Here is a 16,847-nt window from a genome sequence, read left to right as displayed (position 1 = left end):
AAAAAGAAAAACATGTACTTAGTAATACTAGCAATTGACTGTTAATTACAATCAAGTGTGTTTGATGTAAAAGCCTGTGTTTTCTGTTTTTGTGAAAATCATAGCATGGCTGCCCTCTATTGGTTGAAAAAGTTAAGAAAAAGTCTGTGACAATCCACATCTCTGGAGTAACTACAATCCTATGGTGGGTGATTGAGTGCTATATGTACACTATTCAAATTTGTTTCCCAAATATGATATCCAAAAGACTCCTACACAAAAATAGCATTGTGGTCCAAACAGGCAGGTGATGTAACTCTTGACATGTGTAGCCTAGATGCCAGAGGGAAGCAGGTTATTAAAGGACAAAGTGAGGTCATGAGTGGTAAAATGCATATAGACCCATTTCATGGGTGATCAAATCAAGCACTCCACACAGGGTGATCAAAGCAAGCACACGTGTGCAGACACACACACACACACGTATATGTCAACATTGGCAACACTGCCGGCTGCGCCCTACGGGGCGCCCGGACGTCTTGTACTGACGCTTAAAATGGCCGATTTTTTCTGTTGTCATTTTATGAGGCTAACGTGATTAATCATTTTTACCAATTGAAAGTACACGATCCAAAGGGGTAGGGCATGATAGATATTTAGGGCGAAATGAGGTGGAAATTGGAGAGGTGGTCTGGCAGAACATAGCTGGATGTTGAAGACACAAAAACGCACAGAAGTCGGACGATAAGCCCCTTGTATATAAGGCTTGGGCCTTAAATGTTTTTTTTGTAATTTGTAAAATGTAGATACAACACTTTGCTGCTTGTACTTGTATACGTTTGTGACAAATAAAACATCTTGATTCTATTGATTGCTACTCACGGCAAAGCTCCTCTTTAAAGTGTGCATTCTGTGCAATACTTAGTGCAACACTCATTTTCGGCACTATAATGAGTAAGGGCGAACTCCCTCTTTAAATTGTGCAATACTTACTGCTAAAGTGGTGGCTTGTGTTTGCAAGGGCTCATGAGGAAGATATCTCTGGTGTCTGAAGAGAGGGCGAGATGGGGAGAGAAGGTGATGGAGATGAACATACAATGGTACAATGTCTAAACATGTATACACATACACACGATGACATGCTGAAAATGTGTGAGCCCTGGACTTGTTTGTTATCACACCATTAGTGTGATAATGACAGACAACATATATCCCTGTCCTATCATCCAAACATTGCAAAAATCTCTAGAGATTAAATTCCCAATGCCATTCTAAAATAAATAAATAAATAAATAAATAACATTTGAGGAATCCAACATCATTTGAAATTGAAACTGCAGCATTTTTCTCCCAGTGCCCGACTTGCTGTCCTGAAGGTGCCTCAAAATGACAATATTGAAATATATATATAGTTTCATCTAGTACAGAATTATTAATCAAACTATTGTACAGTAATACAATGGGGCTCTTACATTCTAATCCATAGTAGATTCATTTGTTTATTATGTCACTATTAAACAAGTGTCATATTTTCATGGCATGGCAATACTAAGGCAGCATTACCGCTCAATACCAAGCCTTTGAATGACTTGGTTAATGTACAGGCTTGGTAAACAGAGGTTCCTGGGTTCGCGCCCACTTTAGAGGTTTGTACGCCTCGGCTGATAACAATATTAGAGTTGGCTGAGGCTGTATTTTCAACATTTCATATTAATTAGACATCATTGAAATGATGCAGAACTGTATGCACGCACGCACGCACACACACACACACACACACACACACACACACACACACACACACACACACACACACACACACACACACACACACACACACACACACACACACACACACACACACACACACACACACACACACACACAACCTTTGTTATAAAAAATAAATATTCAATATACTATTTTTACAAATAGGCATTAGACCTCTTTCATTAAGTTCAAGATTCCAAACTAGAAAAAGTGCTCCTCGGAGCACAGGTCTCCGCCAGGTCAGGTACGTTATTGTGGCCTCCTGGTGGCGCTATAATAGGCCAATGTGAAAAGGGTGCCATTTCTTCTTAGGCCTTTCACGGCAATCGGACACTGCATTCATGATTTGAGGCATTTTGTTCCAAAAATGTGTTTTGCTAAATTAGACCTGCTGGTAGCGCTATAACAGGCCAATGTGAAATGGGTGGCAATTCTTCCTCGGCCTAGTGGTAATGTCATGATTTGAGGCATTTTGTTCAAAGCGGACCAATCCTGCAAACTTTGGAAGCCAACCTTAGCCAATCAGGATGGAATATGGGAAATCGGACAGATCCGGGTTGATCACATGACTATAGAGATACTGTGTACCAATTTGCATGACGTTTGGATAAAATCTGTAGGAGTAATGTAAAAAAATGGGTTTTGCACAAATCGGCCTCCTAGTGGCGCTATAACAGGCCCATGTGAAAAATTTGGGGCAGAGGTTCTGAATTGGCATCGAGGGAGTGTAGCTGGTAACACACACACAGGACACACACACGGACGGACACACGGACACACGGACGGACGGACGGACGGACAATAACTAGTTTTCTTTTGATGTATTTATTGTTTAATTTGTTTCAATTACAATGTGCTAAAAAATGTAACTAAACTTGGTGCGCCGGCGTGCAACTAAATCCAGCTTTCAGATCATTCATGTTACTGTAAATATTAATACAAATATGTTTAAGTCAAATTAATTTCATGTCTTCTTATATACCAATTACATATTGTCGTGGGGAGGTGGGCTGAGGTGGTTGTGGAGGATTGCTCGAAATATGCTAGTGGTCCGGAGCTCAAAAAGGTTAGAGAACCATTGACCATATTTTCAGGGAGCATAGGCCAACTGTTATTTTGCCCTGACACCCCGAAACAGCCTTCCATAATCATCCATAATAAGAATAATAAATACATAAAATGCATGCTTTGTGGTACAGTGAGTAGCTTGACAGGAAATGCTATTCAGATCAATTAAAAATACCCCGATTTTTAATAGCAGAACAATGACACAATACATTTTGATGAGATTCTGACTGATTATCTCACATTTATTGAATTCAAGACATTTTTATTTGATCAACACTGCCTACTTCTACTTTTATATATATTTTCCAGGACTCCATGTCTGGAGCAAACAGATTATTGCTGTGCAATCATAAAGGATTGTGCCAGGTCTCACTGCAAGGGCCATGTCATCAGCTAATAGCTTTGATAAAATGAAAGTACGTACCGGTATGTTGCACCAACACCACACATATACAGTTTACTATACTGTATACACTGAGGGTCAGATTTACGTACATCAAAGGCAAGGCAAGTTTAATTGTGTAGCACATTTCAACAAGGCAATTGCTTGCACAAGTGCTTTACACAAAACATTAAGCATTGAGACAAAGTCTGTTGATGCAGTTCTTCACTATTATGCAGAGGAAGAAAAGATTAAAGAAATAAATTCTATCAATTACGCACCCCATGAAGTCTTGAATTCATGGTGTTTTTTTTTGTTTTTGTCACATTCCTAAGCCAATAAATTGATGACCGGAGGACGGAGACTCTTTGAGTCTCCTACCGGAGAGTTTGCCGGTCATCAAATTATTATTTGTTATCAAATGTATGCATTTATTTTTGGGGTGAACTACTCCTTTAAGAACAGCATTTGTCCCAATGTGTTTAATGCTTACTGCTGTTGCTACTATAACACCCGAATTTCCCCATGGGGATTAAAGACGTTCTATCTCTCTCCATCTCCGTATCTTATCTCCATGTCTATTTTGCTATCTACTGTAGGTAGTGCTATCAGCCACTGAGGCCAATGATGTCTTTGTTGAAATACACACATAATAAAAATGACAAAACACACAACACACAGTGATCTGCCGTTATTTGTGGCTGATATACACAAATGGGTAAGTTGGAAGGGTCAGTTTTAAAAATGTGTTTTAAATTAAGGCCTACTTAACAAATCAATCTGTTACATTGAAACAATAATTTAAGTAATTCAATTCAAACACTCATGTGATATGAGTGAGATATGAGATGTATATTCACATGACCTATGATATACATTAATCTGAATATTTCACTTCAGGTTGCAGTGTCCCATTGCCAGGCGAAGGAGTAAAGGAAGAGACTCAGTACAGCCCAATCAGTGAGCGTATTTATGCAACTGAATGTCCTACATGCTGCTAAATGATTAGATACCAGGCATCTACTTCCTATACAAATGCAAATATCATTCAACTTTTATAGGTAAAGGAGACGTTCAAACTAGTAGGGAAGGACCTGATGAAACTCAATCTAACAGAGGGTGGTAATCAATACAGTTTCATAACATTTGATTATTTTACAAAGTTGGCAGATGCCCATGCTCTGAAGAATAAGGCTGCAGAAATCTACACGAACAACTGGGGTCAAATATCATTATGCACCTCAAGGCAAAAGACTGCCATGCAAGATTAGATGCCATCTCACTTTCTCACTTTGATGGCAAGGTCCCTTACACCAATACTACCATGATTGACTATAATATTTGATACATTGGCCCTAATAGAGGAGCCAGTCATTGCCGAGTTACCAGCTCAGAGACATGCAGATGAGCACCAACTCCTGACAGGATGGGCAGTCCTTCAGTAAGAAATGTGAATGCAAAGCATGTAGTGACAACTGTCTCACTAACAATGCTATCGATGACCACAGCTACCACAGCATCAAACCCATGGAGTCAGAGGTTGTTAAAAAGCAAAACAAACATTTTCAGTACCTTGGACAGCGACCAAGGGGGATACATAAATAATGGTATTGAGGCACCTGCACGCAACCGGCAAGCAAGGAGACCTGCATTCCAGCTTGCAACATATTGTTCCAACCCTCTTTTCCCCTTTAAATTTGTCCCTTTTCACAGACTTTGCCTGTCTTGTCTAGGTCTTGTATGTTTATGTTATGTTCATGTTCTAGTTTTCATGTGTATATTAGTCTTGTTCCTCAGTCAGTCCTTGTCAAGTCATTGTTTGTTGCCACTTCCCAACCATGGGTTTTTGATCACTACCTGCCTCTGCCTGGCTGTGCTGCTTTTGGGTCCTCACCACACTAATAATAATACAACATTTGATACATATGATAAAAGGTTTTAATTGCAAAGATAATACAGTTGTCCGAGTAGGCTACTAGTATTCGCACCACAACTGGGTGCCAGATCTGGCCCACTAGGGCATTGGCTCTCAAAGTGGGGTCCGGGGACGCCCAGGAGGGGGGGGGGGGGGGGTTCCAGGGGGTCCCCAGCTAAAGTAGTTAACATAGCATCACAATCATCTTGACCACTTTATCCGTTCATCACTTCGTGCCATGCTGTGAGCTAGTACATCTGCTATTTTTGAAAATATTGGATAATTGTTTTTTCTTTTTTTACATAAATCTTCTCTTCTGGGGGTCCCTGGCACAAATTCTTTTCAGATGGGGGTCCACGGGCCAAATGCATATAAATTTGAGGGTCCTTGACATGAAAATGTTTCAGAAGCACTGCACTAGAGATTCTAGTCTAGAGTGCCATCATGGAATGCCGGATGTGGGAGTATAAGTGGTCTGGGTGGCCCAGCACTGGGCCCTCGACCTAGATGGCAAACAAGGGTTTTTGGCAATAGGAAACTCTCCACATACTTTTAAACCCATTATACCACAAAACACAGTTCCAAAATGGCACAAGACGCCACAAAGGCAGCACATACTGTAATCATCAAGCACCATCCAACACATGTGCACCAAACCTGATCAAACACACTCTAAGTACTGTAGGCAACACAGCAAACTGTGTCAAAGCGTCAAAGTAATACTCCACAGTATCAGGTGTAAAACAATGGGTGCTCAAGGCTTTCACCCAGCCGCTATCAGATGGACTGTATTGTACAGTATTTCTTCCATATAGTCGTGAATGATTTGAACATTGCTAGTTTTCAATTCCTATGAAGAAGAAAAGTGTTTTAGTGCAATGTGACCGACCCAATTTGCCTTAACTATCCATTAGAATGTCACTATTGCACATGTGTACATTGCAACGTAGATGTTGAAATAATATGTATTGTGCAGCCCAACCGTAAGCCTTTTCCTGTAATACCGTACATACCCATCATGGTATAAATTAACAATATAAATTACAATCAGTGGCGGCTGGTGGGGCACCGACCCAAAATCACCACCAGCCGCCACTGATTGTAATTTATATTGGTGGTGAGTTAACAAATGAATTAGAGGCTACCCATAGTTCACACTGGGGGTTCACATCCCAGATACCAAGGTACAGCAATGGCACTACTGGGCCTATAATTTGTTAAAGCCAAGAATGGCCTGCCCTGATGCAAAAACAAACACCTCTCTCTATGTCCGTCCTCTCTCTCTCACCCCCCCACCCCCCCCCCCCCCCACCCCCACCCCACACACACACACACACACACTTAGACCCCCCCCCCCCCCCCTCTGTATACATTAGCACATGCTATTTTTTTAGCAAAAACAATACGCAAGAACGATGGAATGATAGGTTACATCAGGGGTTTTCAACTGATTTTGACCTAGGGACCACCATCCTGACTAAGAGCAACCTGGGGACCACCACTATTGTGTCGGGTGGGTCCATCACAGTAACCTGACTCCGCCAGATGGAAGAAGCATGCTTCACACACTTGTTTCACAGCCTACTTCCATCTGGAACCTCGGTAGCCAAACCGCTGCAAGACGGCGGTCCGTTTTTTCAAGCTACTTGGCAGGTGATTGGATGGGACCGTCTGTCTATCACCGTCTGGGCGTGCTAACTCCAACCAATCATATTGACTTGTCTACATGACGTATAGTAGCTGCGCCAGCAGTAGTTCTTTTGTATACTATTCAACCATGATCAATCGTGAAAGAACTACAACGCAATAAGCGCTTCTCGATGGCGTCACATCTGGTCTCGCCAAGATCCCGCCCCTAGCAGCCACTGATTGGTTCGACCCGCCGCGGCTTGGTGTAAGCTCCAACTCTGAGCGATCCCAGATGGAGGCTGTATTGTGAACCTGTGAAGTCAATACGGCCCCATCTGGTGGAGTCAGGTTACCATCATAGACCCCCCCCCCCCCCACACAATAGTGGTGGTGGGTTCATGCACCAAAATGTTTACATCGGAAGAGGTCACTTGACTTTTTGAAATGTTAGATTCGACTTAAGTTAATTATTCACAAACAAGAAACGAGAGTTGCAAATAAAGGTAAGTACAATTTAAAAAATATAATAATAATAATAAAAAGAAAATTAAAAGAAAAATATTTTACTACATTTCTGAATGCATGGCTACATTTCTGGCCACATTTTGTAATGCATGGCCAGGGACCACCTGCAATACCGGTTGAAAAAACATGACAGAACAGTAATGCTCTGCCAATGTCAGAAAAGGGTCCACATATTGTAATATCACAGCCATTCTAGGGCTAGCACTATGATTGCCAATAGCCTACTGCAACTGTCTTACCACAACTGTTTTCTTGCAACACATGATTGTGCCAAACATCATGTCCCAATTAAAACTCGTTGTTAACCACAGCAAAAACAGCAGTCATCATAGAAGATAGACAAAGTGTATTATTCAATATACAGAAATGGAAAGGTAATGGGTCATTTTAAGGTTTATATGGCTTGCCTGAACTTACCTCATAGATTAGTCGACAACCTGTTTCTCTTTACGAGCTCGTTGTGTCTCTGTATAGCGACGTGGTGGCCCGTTTTAAGTTGACAGGTGATTTAACAACATTGACAGCTTCACGCTGTTTCCAATGTGACTTGTGCTGCCTTCATGTTTACTTTTGTCCGATAAATGTTTCAAATCCACAATAGCCTGTTTTGCAAACAGCAATGTCTCCTCCAAAAGGCAAGCATGAAAAAAAGGGACTTTTTACTTATAGCTACACTTTAGCCCTGAAACACGACTGTCATGCTATGACAGACTAGCGTCATGTGAACTAAGGCTAAGCTACACGTATTAGTCCTTTTGTTGAAAGGAAAGTTACACAAAAATGGACCATTTTGTGTTATAGCATTCCTTCATTTGGACTGTGTTCCCAGTATCACTGGCATGTTTTACTCCAAGGACATACAAGAAGAAAAAAAAATTCTCCTTGTTCATCAGCATGCAGGCAGCCATTGTTCAAATCACACACAAGCAGGTGTAAGCCTACTTGTAATTGGTCAAAAGTCAGTGACCTCACTAGCCCGTGAATCGCTAGCCATGCCCATTAAAAAAATATGTTCAGGCAAGTTTGGCCACGCCCCCATCTCAGCAATCGGCTGCATTGAGAGGGCTTTCAGACTGAATAATGGAGTGAAACGAAATGAAAATTCAGGCTGATTGTCAGGCTATGACCTCACAGGTCTGTGGGCTGAATCAGAGCCGTATATTAGATAATATAATATTACTAATATACGGCTCTGGGCTGAATGAGTTTAGCCCAAATGATGAGTAAATCAAGACGTGCAATGACACCTGTCACACACTTACCACAAGGAAATCAATGGTAGCAGATATGGGCTGTAGAAAATAATGTATATATTATATATTTTGTTTTTCTTGTGACTATATGGTGCTGCTCTGGCGCAATTAAAAACACACGCGTGCACACACCCATTATATTATACCTCTATGATGCACACACGCACGCACGCACACATGCATGCTGATTTGAAAGTTGCTCACTACTGTAACTGGCCACTAGATGGAACCAGACACCAAGTAAAAGTTCAGGCTAGTTAGCGCTTTCACACTTTCTTTGAATTCTTTCTACCATTTTTTTGCTATTCACATAACCCACTATGCCATGTTCCCATCTTTCTGTTCTCCAGATTAAATGGTGAAGCTCTATATTCCAGTAGTAATGATTATTATACTGTTTGTTACTTAAGGATCTCCCCAGTCTCTTTAGTAAACAGAACATTTATTTTTCAGGTCAGACAGGATACCAATCTTATCCAATCAGGAGAGAGATCCAGACAAAGTAATTTATCAGGTTCAATGTTATAGCGTTCCAGTCCAATTGTGTCTGCTTTTTTGTGTGTTTCATCACTTAATTTCATCACCAATAACTTCACCTGTTTATCCTGTATAGCTTACTAAATCAGGAGTCATCAGGATGACCCGGTCCTGTGAGCTGCACTCCTGCAGGGGAGGCCCCCTCCTGGATGGCGGAGAAAGCGGTCTGGATCCATAAGGATTACCAGACGGGCATGAATGAAGATCTAGTTCTCCACCTGTCCCATTCAGCTCGTTATGGCTTATTAACAGAGGTGGAAGAAAGTAGCCTACTCATATTTTTTACTTAAGTAAAAGTATCACAGCAATGTAGAAATACTCTGTTACAAGTAAAAGTTCGGTATTCACAATTTACTAAAGAGTAAAAGTACAAAAGTATTGGCATCAAAGTGTACTTAAAGTACCAAAAGTAAAAGTAGGCTACTCCTTATGCAGAATGTCCCATTTTGCAAGTTTTCAAATTGAGCAGAAAATAGCCGATCTACAAGCACACAACTGGCTTGCAGATCTGCTATTTTCAAATAGCCTAATAATAGGGCTGAAGTGGTTAATGTATGTTTTGTAACAATAATCTAAAACTACAAAGTAACTATAGTAACTAAATTGTCAAATAATTGTAATGGAGAAAAGTAGGCCACAATATTTGCCTCTGAGATGTAGGCTTGTGGAGTAGAAGTAAAAGTATTGAAAATTGGAAGTACTCCAGCAAAGTAAAAAATACCTCAAAATTGTACTTAAGTACAGTACTTGAGTAAATGTACTTAGTTACTTTCCACCACTGCTTCACCATGCCCCCACCATGCCCATGCCCCCACCATGCCCCACCATGCCCCCAAGCGCTTCCACGAGACTGTGGAGGGCGCGGTCCAAGATCACGGTGACAACAAGCATACATAAAAAGCTTTTGCAGGACTCTTCCGACTTCTAAATAAGTTTACAGTGGTGTGGTGTAAAGTAAATAAGTATGTATGTAATTGCTAGTTTACTTTGTAGATTTTGATTATTATTACAAAACATACAGTAACAGTAACCACCACTTCTGAATCTGCCCTATATACATTTAGGCCATTTGAAAATAGCCGATCTACAGCTCACAATGCCTCTCATAGCAACCATTTTTATACATTTTAATTTGTAAATTTGAAAACTTGTGAAAACGGACATTCTGCATAATGAGCATACTTAAGTACATTTTGATACCAATCATTTTGTACTTTTACTCAAGCAAATGGACTTTTACTTGTAACAGAGTATTTCTACATTGCAGTATTGATACTTTTACTTAAATAAAAAATGTGAATATACTTTTTCCACCACTGTAAGTTTATCACCTGTCTCACAGCACAGCTTGTTACCTTTTGGAAACAAAATGGGTGTGATCGAATGCCTAACATCGCCCTATAGTTTACGCAATATTCATTCACTTTTATGACAGCTCCTTTTTCGGTACAGGCTGAGACTGAGTGAATCATAACTTTGGCTCAGTGAGAGAAATGTGAGATGTTTTTTTAAACAGTCCAATCCGGAGCAGACAGTCTGTGAGATGTAGGTAGGGCTTATAATGTGAAGCATGCACACTGACAATTTACTAACACATAAACATTCAACAATAGCCTACGATCTGACCTAGAAAAGGTGCGGAGACTTACCTGTGAATATACCCAGCGCAATCCCATTAAGTCAGGTAAGCTTGTTTTTCTTGTTGTTATTTATATCCGAGTTGCAGTTCTAATAACGAGAACAATTAGACTAAAAAAAAACTTGACATGACGAGTCTCTCCGTGGTTTTGTTTTCCTTCCTGCTTTAAATCTCTCCCGATCTGTTCTACATTTTCTGGTAATGATGGGCGTTTATGGACATTCGATGTATCATGGTTTATTATAAAGACCAGTCAAAGCGTGTTAGAAGTCACTTAAAGGAATTCCACTCACTATTAGCAACATCTTAAAGTTCAAGTAAGTTCGTTGTTTCATCTCATGGGCGCAGCCTAGACATGGTTCCAAGACGGTCATCTGTCATGACCGTCATGGATGAACTTCAACATAAAGTTTGCATTTTCTCACTTTTTGGCCCGTACATATGCGTTCAGATTTCAAATATAAAGTGCTACCCCATGGCCACGGATGTTACAATTATGTACAGGCCCTCAACTGTACCCGTATGGTATGTTCCGTATTGTTTAATAAAAAGCATTTTAATCCAATTAATGGCCATTTTCCCACAGAGTTATAATGTATCAGAGTGCAATACACCTTCCAACCAATAGGGTCGCGTTGTTGAAAGCATATGGATAAAATGCGAAGAAAATGGCCAACAATCGGATTAAAATGCTTTTTATTGAACAATACGGAAAGTACAGATATTTTTGAGGAACCGTACATAATTGAAACATCCGTGGCCATGAGGTATGCCCTTTATATTTGAAATTTGAACGTAAATGTAGATGTACGGGCTAAAAGGAGAAAAAGTGCAAACAATATGTTGAAGTTCATCCATGACTGTTATATAATATAATCAGTCTTGTATCAGGGCTAGGGCGCAGCCTAGCGCAGTCTGATGAGCTGCCGATGGAAAAGTGGTTGTTGATAGCAACTGTAGGCTAGTCCCAGGTAGGCCAATTCCTACCGAAAAAAAACTAAAACCAAACAAATGTTTAAAAAGCATACCAAAAAAATCATATTTGTACATTGGCATAATACATGTTGGCTGTTGGCTGTCTGAATCTTATTTTGATTTCAGACTATATTTTGACCACAACATACATTTTATTCTAAGGATATAGTGGGCGATTTTCTGTAGGAAACGTGAAATAGGCCTATATGCTTTTCTTGTTTTTATTTATTTTGGTCTATGCCATGGGTGAATTGTTACATTATTCATGTGTGTTTGTTCACATAAGTGAATCATAATGACATTACATTACAATACAATACCATGACATGACTGAGCACCACTGTTCTGTAACACATTGGTACACATGTATCATGTATGGATTGACTGAGCTCTCTCTTCCCTCTGGGCAGACATCTGTGTAGTGATGGGGGACCTCAAGAAAGGGAAGAAGGCATTTGTCCAGAAGTGTTCTCAGTGTCACACGGTGGATGAGGGGGGGAAACACAAGGTGGGACCCAACCTTTGGGGTCTGTTTGGTAGGAAGACAGGCCAGTCACCGGGCTACTCCTACACACAGGCTAATATTGATAAGGGTAAGTCAGTCACACAGCATGATTGTGTGTGTGTGTGTGTGTGTGTGTGTGTGTGTGTGTGTGTGTGTGTGTGTGTGTGTGTGTGTGTGTGTGTGTGTGTGTGTGTGTGTGTGTGTGTGTGTGTGTGTGTGTGTGTGGCACGCGCATACGTGCGAGTGAGTGAGAGAGAGAGAGAGAGAGAGAGAGAGAGAGAGAGAGACGTTAAGGTCAGTGTTAAGGAGTGTGTTCCTTAAAACAGGCAGGTCTGAACCGGCAGGGTTACGTTGATGAGATTCCTTCCTCCCACATACAGTCTCAGTACAGAAGTGCAATTAAACCTATACTGTCCTACTTATACAATCTGAAAACAAATGGTTCTAAAGCTAAATAGCACAAAAAACGGATAGCACCTACTGTATATTAAAAGGGCTTTATATCACCTTGGTCAAATGGTGCTACAAGACCCATTAGAGGTGGCTAAACTGAGCTGAAGAAAGAACCTCTAAAGAACCATACAGGGACTTTACAGGTTCTTATGGCGGCGGTGATGTATAGAACCTCAACCAAAGAACCGCTGAAGAACACATTGTGTGTGTGTGTGTGTGTGTGTGTGTGTGTGTGTGTGTGTGTGTGTGTGTGTGTGTGTGTGTGTGTGTGTGGGTGTGTGTGGGCGTGGGCGTGGGCGCGGGCGCGGGCGCGGGCGTGGGCGTGGGCGTGGGCGTGGGCGTGTGCGTGTGCGTGTGTGTGTGTACATTTAGCTAAACACATGTTACATCTGTGTGTAAATAGGACATTCTTTAAGTCACAAGGCAAGTTTATTTGTACTATATATCACTTCATACACAATGGTAATTCAAAGTGCTTTACATAATGCACCATGTGCATGGGACTCTGACCCCCCACCCCCCCACCCCCCACACACACACACAAGGAATGCAGTCAAGGGAAATAAGACAAAAGTCCTCATGATCATAATAATGCAAAACCTGTGTATGTCTGTCCCTGAATTCCAGGTATAGTGTGGGGAGAAGACACTTTGATGGTGTATCTTAAGAATCCCAAGAAATACATCCCAGGAACCAAGATGATCTTTTCCGGTCTCAGAAAGAAGAAAGAGCGAACGGACATTATAGCCTATCTAAAGGATGCCACCTCTTAAGCCCGATTCATACTTCGTCATACGATGCTGTCGCATGCCGATAATAGCCGACCTACAAGCTCACAACGCATCACGGATGCAACGCATTATGAGCTTGTAGGCCGGCCATGTTTGGCCTACGACACTGTTATGCGACAGAGCATAAATTAGGCATTAGGCATTAGGCACACACACACACACACACACACACACACACACACACACACACACACACACACACACACACACACACACACACACACACACACACACACACACTTAGGCACACGACCAATAGACCTGGAAAAAAATATAAACTTTAGGCATCATACATTTGGGACATAACAGTGGTTCAAGAGGTTAGTCATATTTATTTTTTGTCATGATTTATATTTGTTGATACTGTACGTAAAAACATACTTTTTGTGTGCCTTTGTGCTCACTGCTCTTCTGTTTTGCTGCCATGCCTTTTCTTGTTTTGCGGGGCTGTTTTTAATTAGGAGTTACTTTGTTGCTTGGATATTTTCCACATAGTTCTCAGAACGGGCCTTATAAAATGCTGCAGACTAAGGTACTTACTCTGTACTTACTCTGGGTTTTACAAAAAACAAACTGACTAGCTATAGCTAACTGCTGACTTTAGACTGCTAAAACAACTGCTACTGTACATTATAGAATGGTGCTGTATAAGACTGCTATAACTGTAGACTGCTATACTACAAGTATGGACTGCTATAGCAGACTGTTAGTGTATGTTGTACGTTTTTTGATTCTCACTCAGTAGGTTGTGACCACATTTTACATTTTTTGTAAGACATCATCATTCCATGAGAGACTTTCAGACTTGTTCAAAGAAACAAATTTGGATTGGGGAACATTGTATTGTCTGTACAATACTTTACTTAATGCACTTTTACTTTCACAACTTTTACTTTCACTGGATGGATGGCATGAATGTCTATTGATCTTTTTATTGCTGTTGTACTGTACTGTATATCTAATATAGCAAATTTAGACCTATAAATGCCTCTGTAGCGCTTGGATCTACAAGAATATTGGCTCCAGGATCAGCTATCGGTTGAAATGGGGAGGTCCTTTTTATGGCATTTTATGTCAAAATAGCTCCAAAGAGACATTTGTAGGTCCCACAGTGAGGTTGAGAGTAAATGTAGAAAGTAACTCTTGCAAATTAGATAAATTAAAATGAACTATAATCTCATGGCAGTCTTGTCATCATGCACACTTTTTTTCCCAGTAAATTACTTAAATATTTGTATTTGCCACAGCCACAGCACAGACTGTATTGGTTGGGTGGCATGATCTAGTCACTATACTAACGGCTGACATTGGAGCTAATATTCTCTAAGGTTCAAGTACTAAGAGACGCATTATATAACTGTATAGGTCTGAAATCGCTGATCTTACCCTTTGTTTTATACTTTTTTACTTATACTTTCTGGTCTGAAATCTTTGCATTGACTTGATAAAGTCAGGGAGACAAGACATAAAAACACACCATGCTTTGAGAGTTTATTTTAAATAATAAATTAACAAATCTTAAGTGTGGCATACGGATGTCAGTAAGTAAGGTCAGTCATGTACATGTGGTTTTGATTAGGGCTGCACAATATTAGGAAAACATGCGATATGCAATGTTGAATATTGCGATGACGATTTGACTTGCGATAAGTAAACAAATACTAGTTTTTTTCTAGTAAAACCAGTCTTTCTGCCTTAGGTGTGCTGCTAAAATAAAACCCCGACAATTCTACTCCTGTATGCACACACTGAAAAAATAAGAAAGAGATGGATCATGTTTCCATTTCCAACATGGTTTTACTAAAAACATTGATTCTCACTGCTACGCTTAAAACATTTTTCTTATAATCTAACCAAAAACATCCTGCAATATGAATATTGTGCATGTTGATATTGTGATGAATGATGACGATACATTTTCGATATATATTGTGCAGCCCTTGTTGAAACTAGCATGAACCCTGATGGACCTTCCCACTCCTACTAATAATGATGTTTCTGATAACCCTCTTGTTTACATTAAGTTTCAACATCTAAGATCTGCAGTCTACAGCTGAAGCTACTTGATGAAAGTAGGTCATAAAAGAATGAGGGGGGAAAAAAGAAGTTGAAAACTATATATCCGGTTTTAATGTAATCAACTTCGGTCCACTCCAGTCAGTGTGTGTGTGTGTGTGTGTGTGTGTGTGTGTGTGTGTGTGTGTGTGTGTGTGTGTGTGTGTGTGTGTGTGTGTGTGTGTGTTCTGTGCAGGTGCTGTGTTGTGTTAATAACTGTCCTTCACCCCAGAATCATACCTGAAACTACACCGAACCCATACCTAAACTTAACCATCTTCAAACTACGAATCTATTTTGAACCGTTTGACATAATCATCACTAATGTAATGCCACTACCCAGAGGAAAGCACAGAGGGAACAAGCAGGGTGGGAGGACTGTCATATGAAATATTTGCTAGTAGTAGCAAATGTTACCTGCAGAGATGGAACTTTTTAGAAATACTCTGGTTGATTAAACAACCTGTACAATTATTTCACCCAGTATATTTTTATATTTAGCCTTGATAAAATTCTATTTTCAGACCTGAGAGTGGTGAGTGCAACGGATTTGATCGTTAACTTGATATGAGCTGAAGTGAAAGGAAACCACCTATCAACTGCTTTATTTAGACAAAGTAAATCACACTGTATAGTAGCTTGTGGACGACATGCAACAGTTCTCAAATCCTTTCTAAAAATCCAAATCCTATCTAAAATGTTGTTAAGTAAAGTATTGCATTATCAATCTTTCCATCTTTATGTGTGTGTTTGTCAGGAGCTAATCTCGCCAACTGCTGGACTGATCATCAACTCAGAACCTCCACACATTTCTTTATTCTTGTTTTAATATTCTACATAAATGCAAATCCTGCATATCCCGAGAACCGTCGGACTGATGGACTTGGCGTACAAACCTGGCGTGTGTATCATATAACAGAGGAAAGGAGGGCATGTATACATTCCCAACGGGCATTGCTCTTGTTAGTCTATATTTTGGAAGTCCATGGGGCTCGGATCAGGATGACACCTTGCCCAAATTTGGAGTCAGAAACAATTTTATAATTTTAGATGAGTTGCTGTTGGACCAAAACAGAACCCATTCGGTTAAAATATAGATATTTATTTTCTGGGTGCAAACTCATTTCAATGTTAGAATAACAGGAAATCAGGCTTGGTTGTGCCACTTTATGGTCATTTCCTTGCTTCCTGCTTGCAAGCCTGGCCTCAGGACAGCTCCTATTCAACTAAACAGCCATCCTGCTGACACATTTTTATTTGCATATTGAAAATCTGTCTTGAGAAATTTGACTGAAACCATTAGACAGACTTATATGACATACTGTATGACTCCATATTTGGGCACGGTTTCAGCCCGATTCAACCACCCGA

At 40.4% G+C, this 16,847-nt stretch overlaps 1 protein-coding gene across 2 annotated transcripts; it reads left to right on the top strand.

Moving 5' to 3' along the window:
- Positions 1 to 12,096: 12,096 nt before the first annotated feature.
- Positions 12,097 to 15,744, top strand: LOC311062006 (cytochrome c-like; the record flags this gene model as incomplete). Of its 2 annotated transcripts, XR_014602446.1 has the most annotated exons (3): positions 12,097 to 12,265; positions 13,258 to 13,964; positions 14,009 to 15,744. XR_014602446.1 is itself a non-coding variant. In XM_084080748.1 (2 exons), the coding sequence occupies 2 exons, from the start codon at positions 12,097 to 12,099 to the stop codon at positions 13,401 to 13,403; spliced, it is 315 nt and encodes a 104-aa protein (XP_083936874.1). In that variant the 3' UTR covers positions 13,404 to 15,744. The 2 variants fall into 2 exon arrangements, 1 of the variants encoding a protein (XP_083936874.1); XM_084080748.1 differs by having other exon boundaries at positions 13,258 to 15,744.
- Positions 15,745 to 16,847: the final 1,103 nt, after the last annotated feature.

Source organism: Gymnoscopelus microlampas, assembly GCF_963454915.1.
Source record: "Gymnoscopelus microlampas genome assembly, chromosome: 15".
Taxonomy (NCBI): domain Eukaryota; kingdom Metazoa; phylum Chordata; class Actinopteri; order Myctophiformes; family Myctophidae; genus Gymnoscopelus; species Gymnoscopelus microlampas.
Note: the sequence above shows the minus strand (reverse complement) of the source record. Positions and strands in the feature narration are given on the sequence as shown.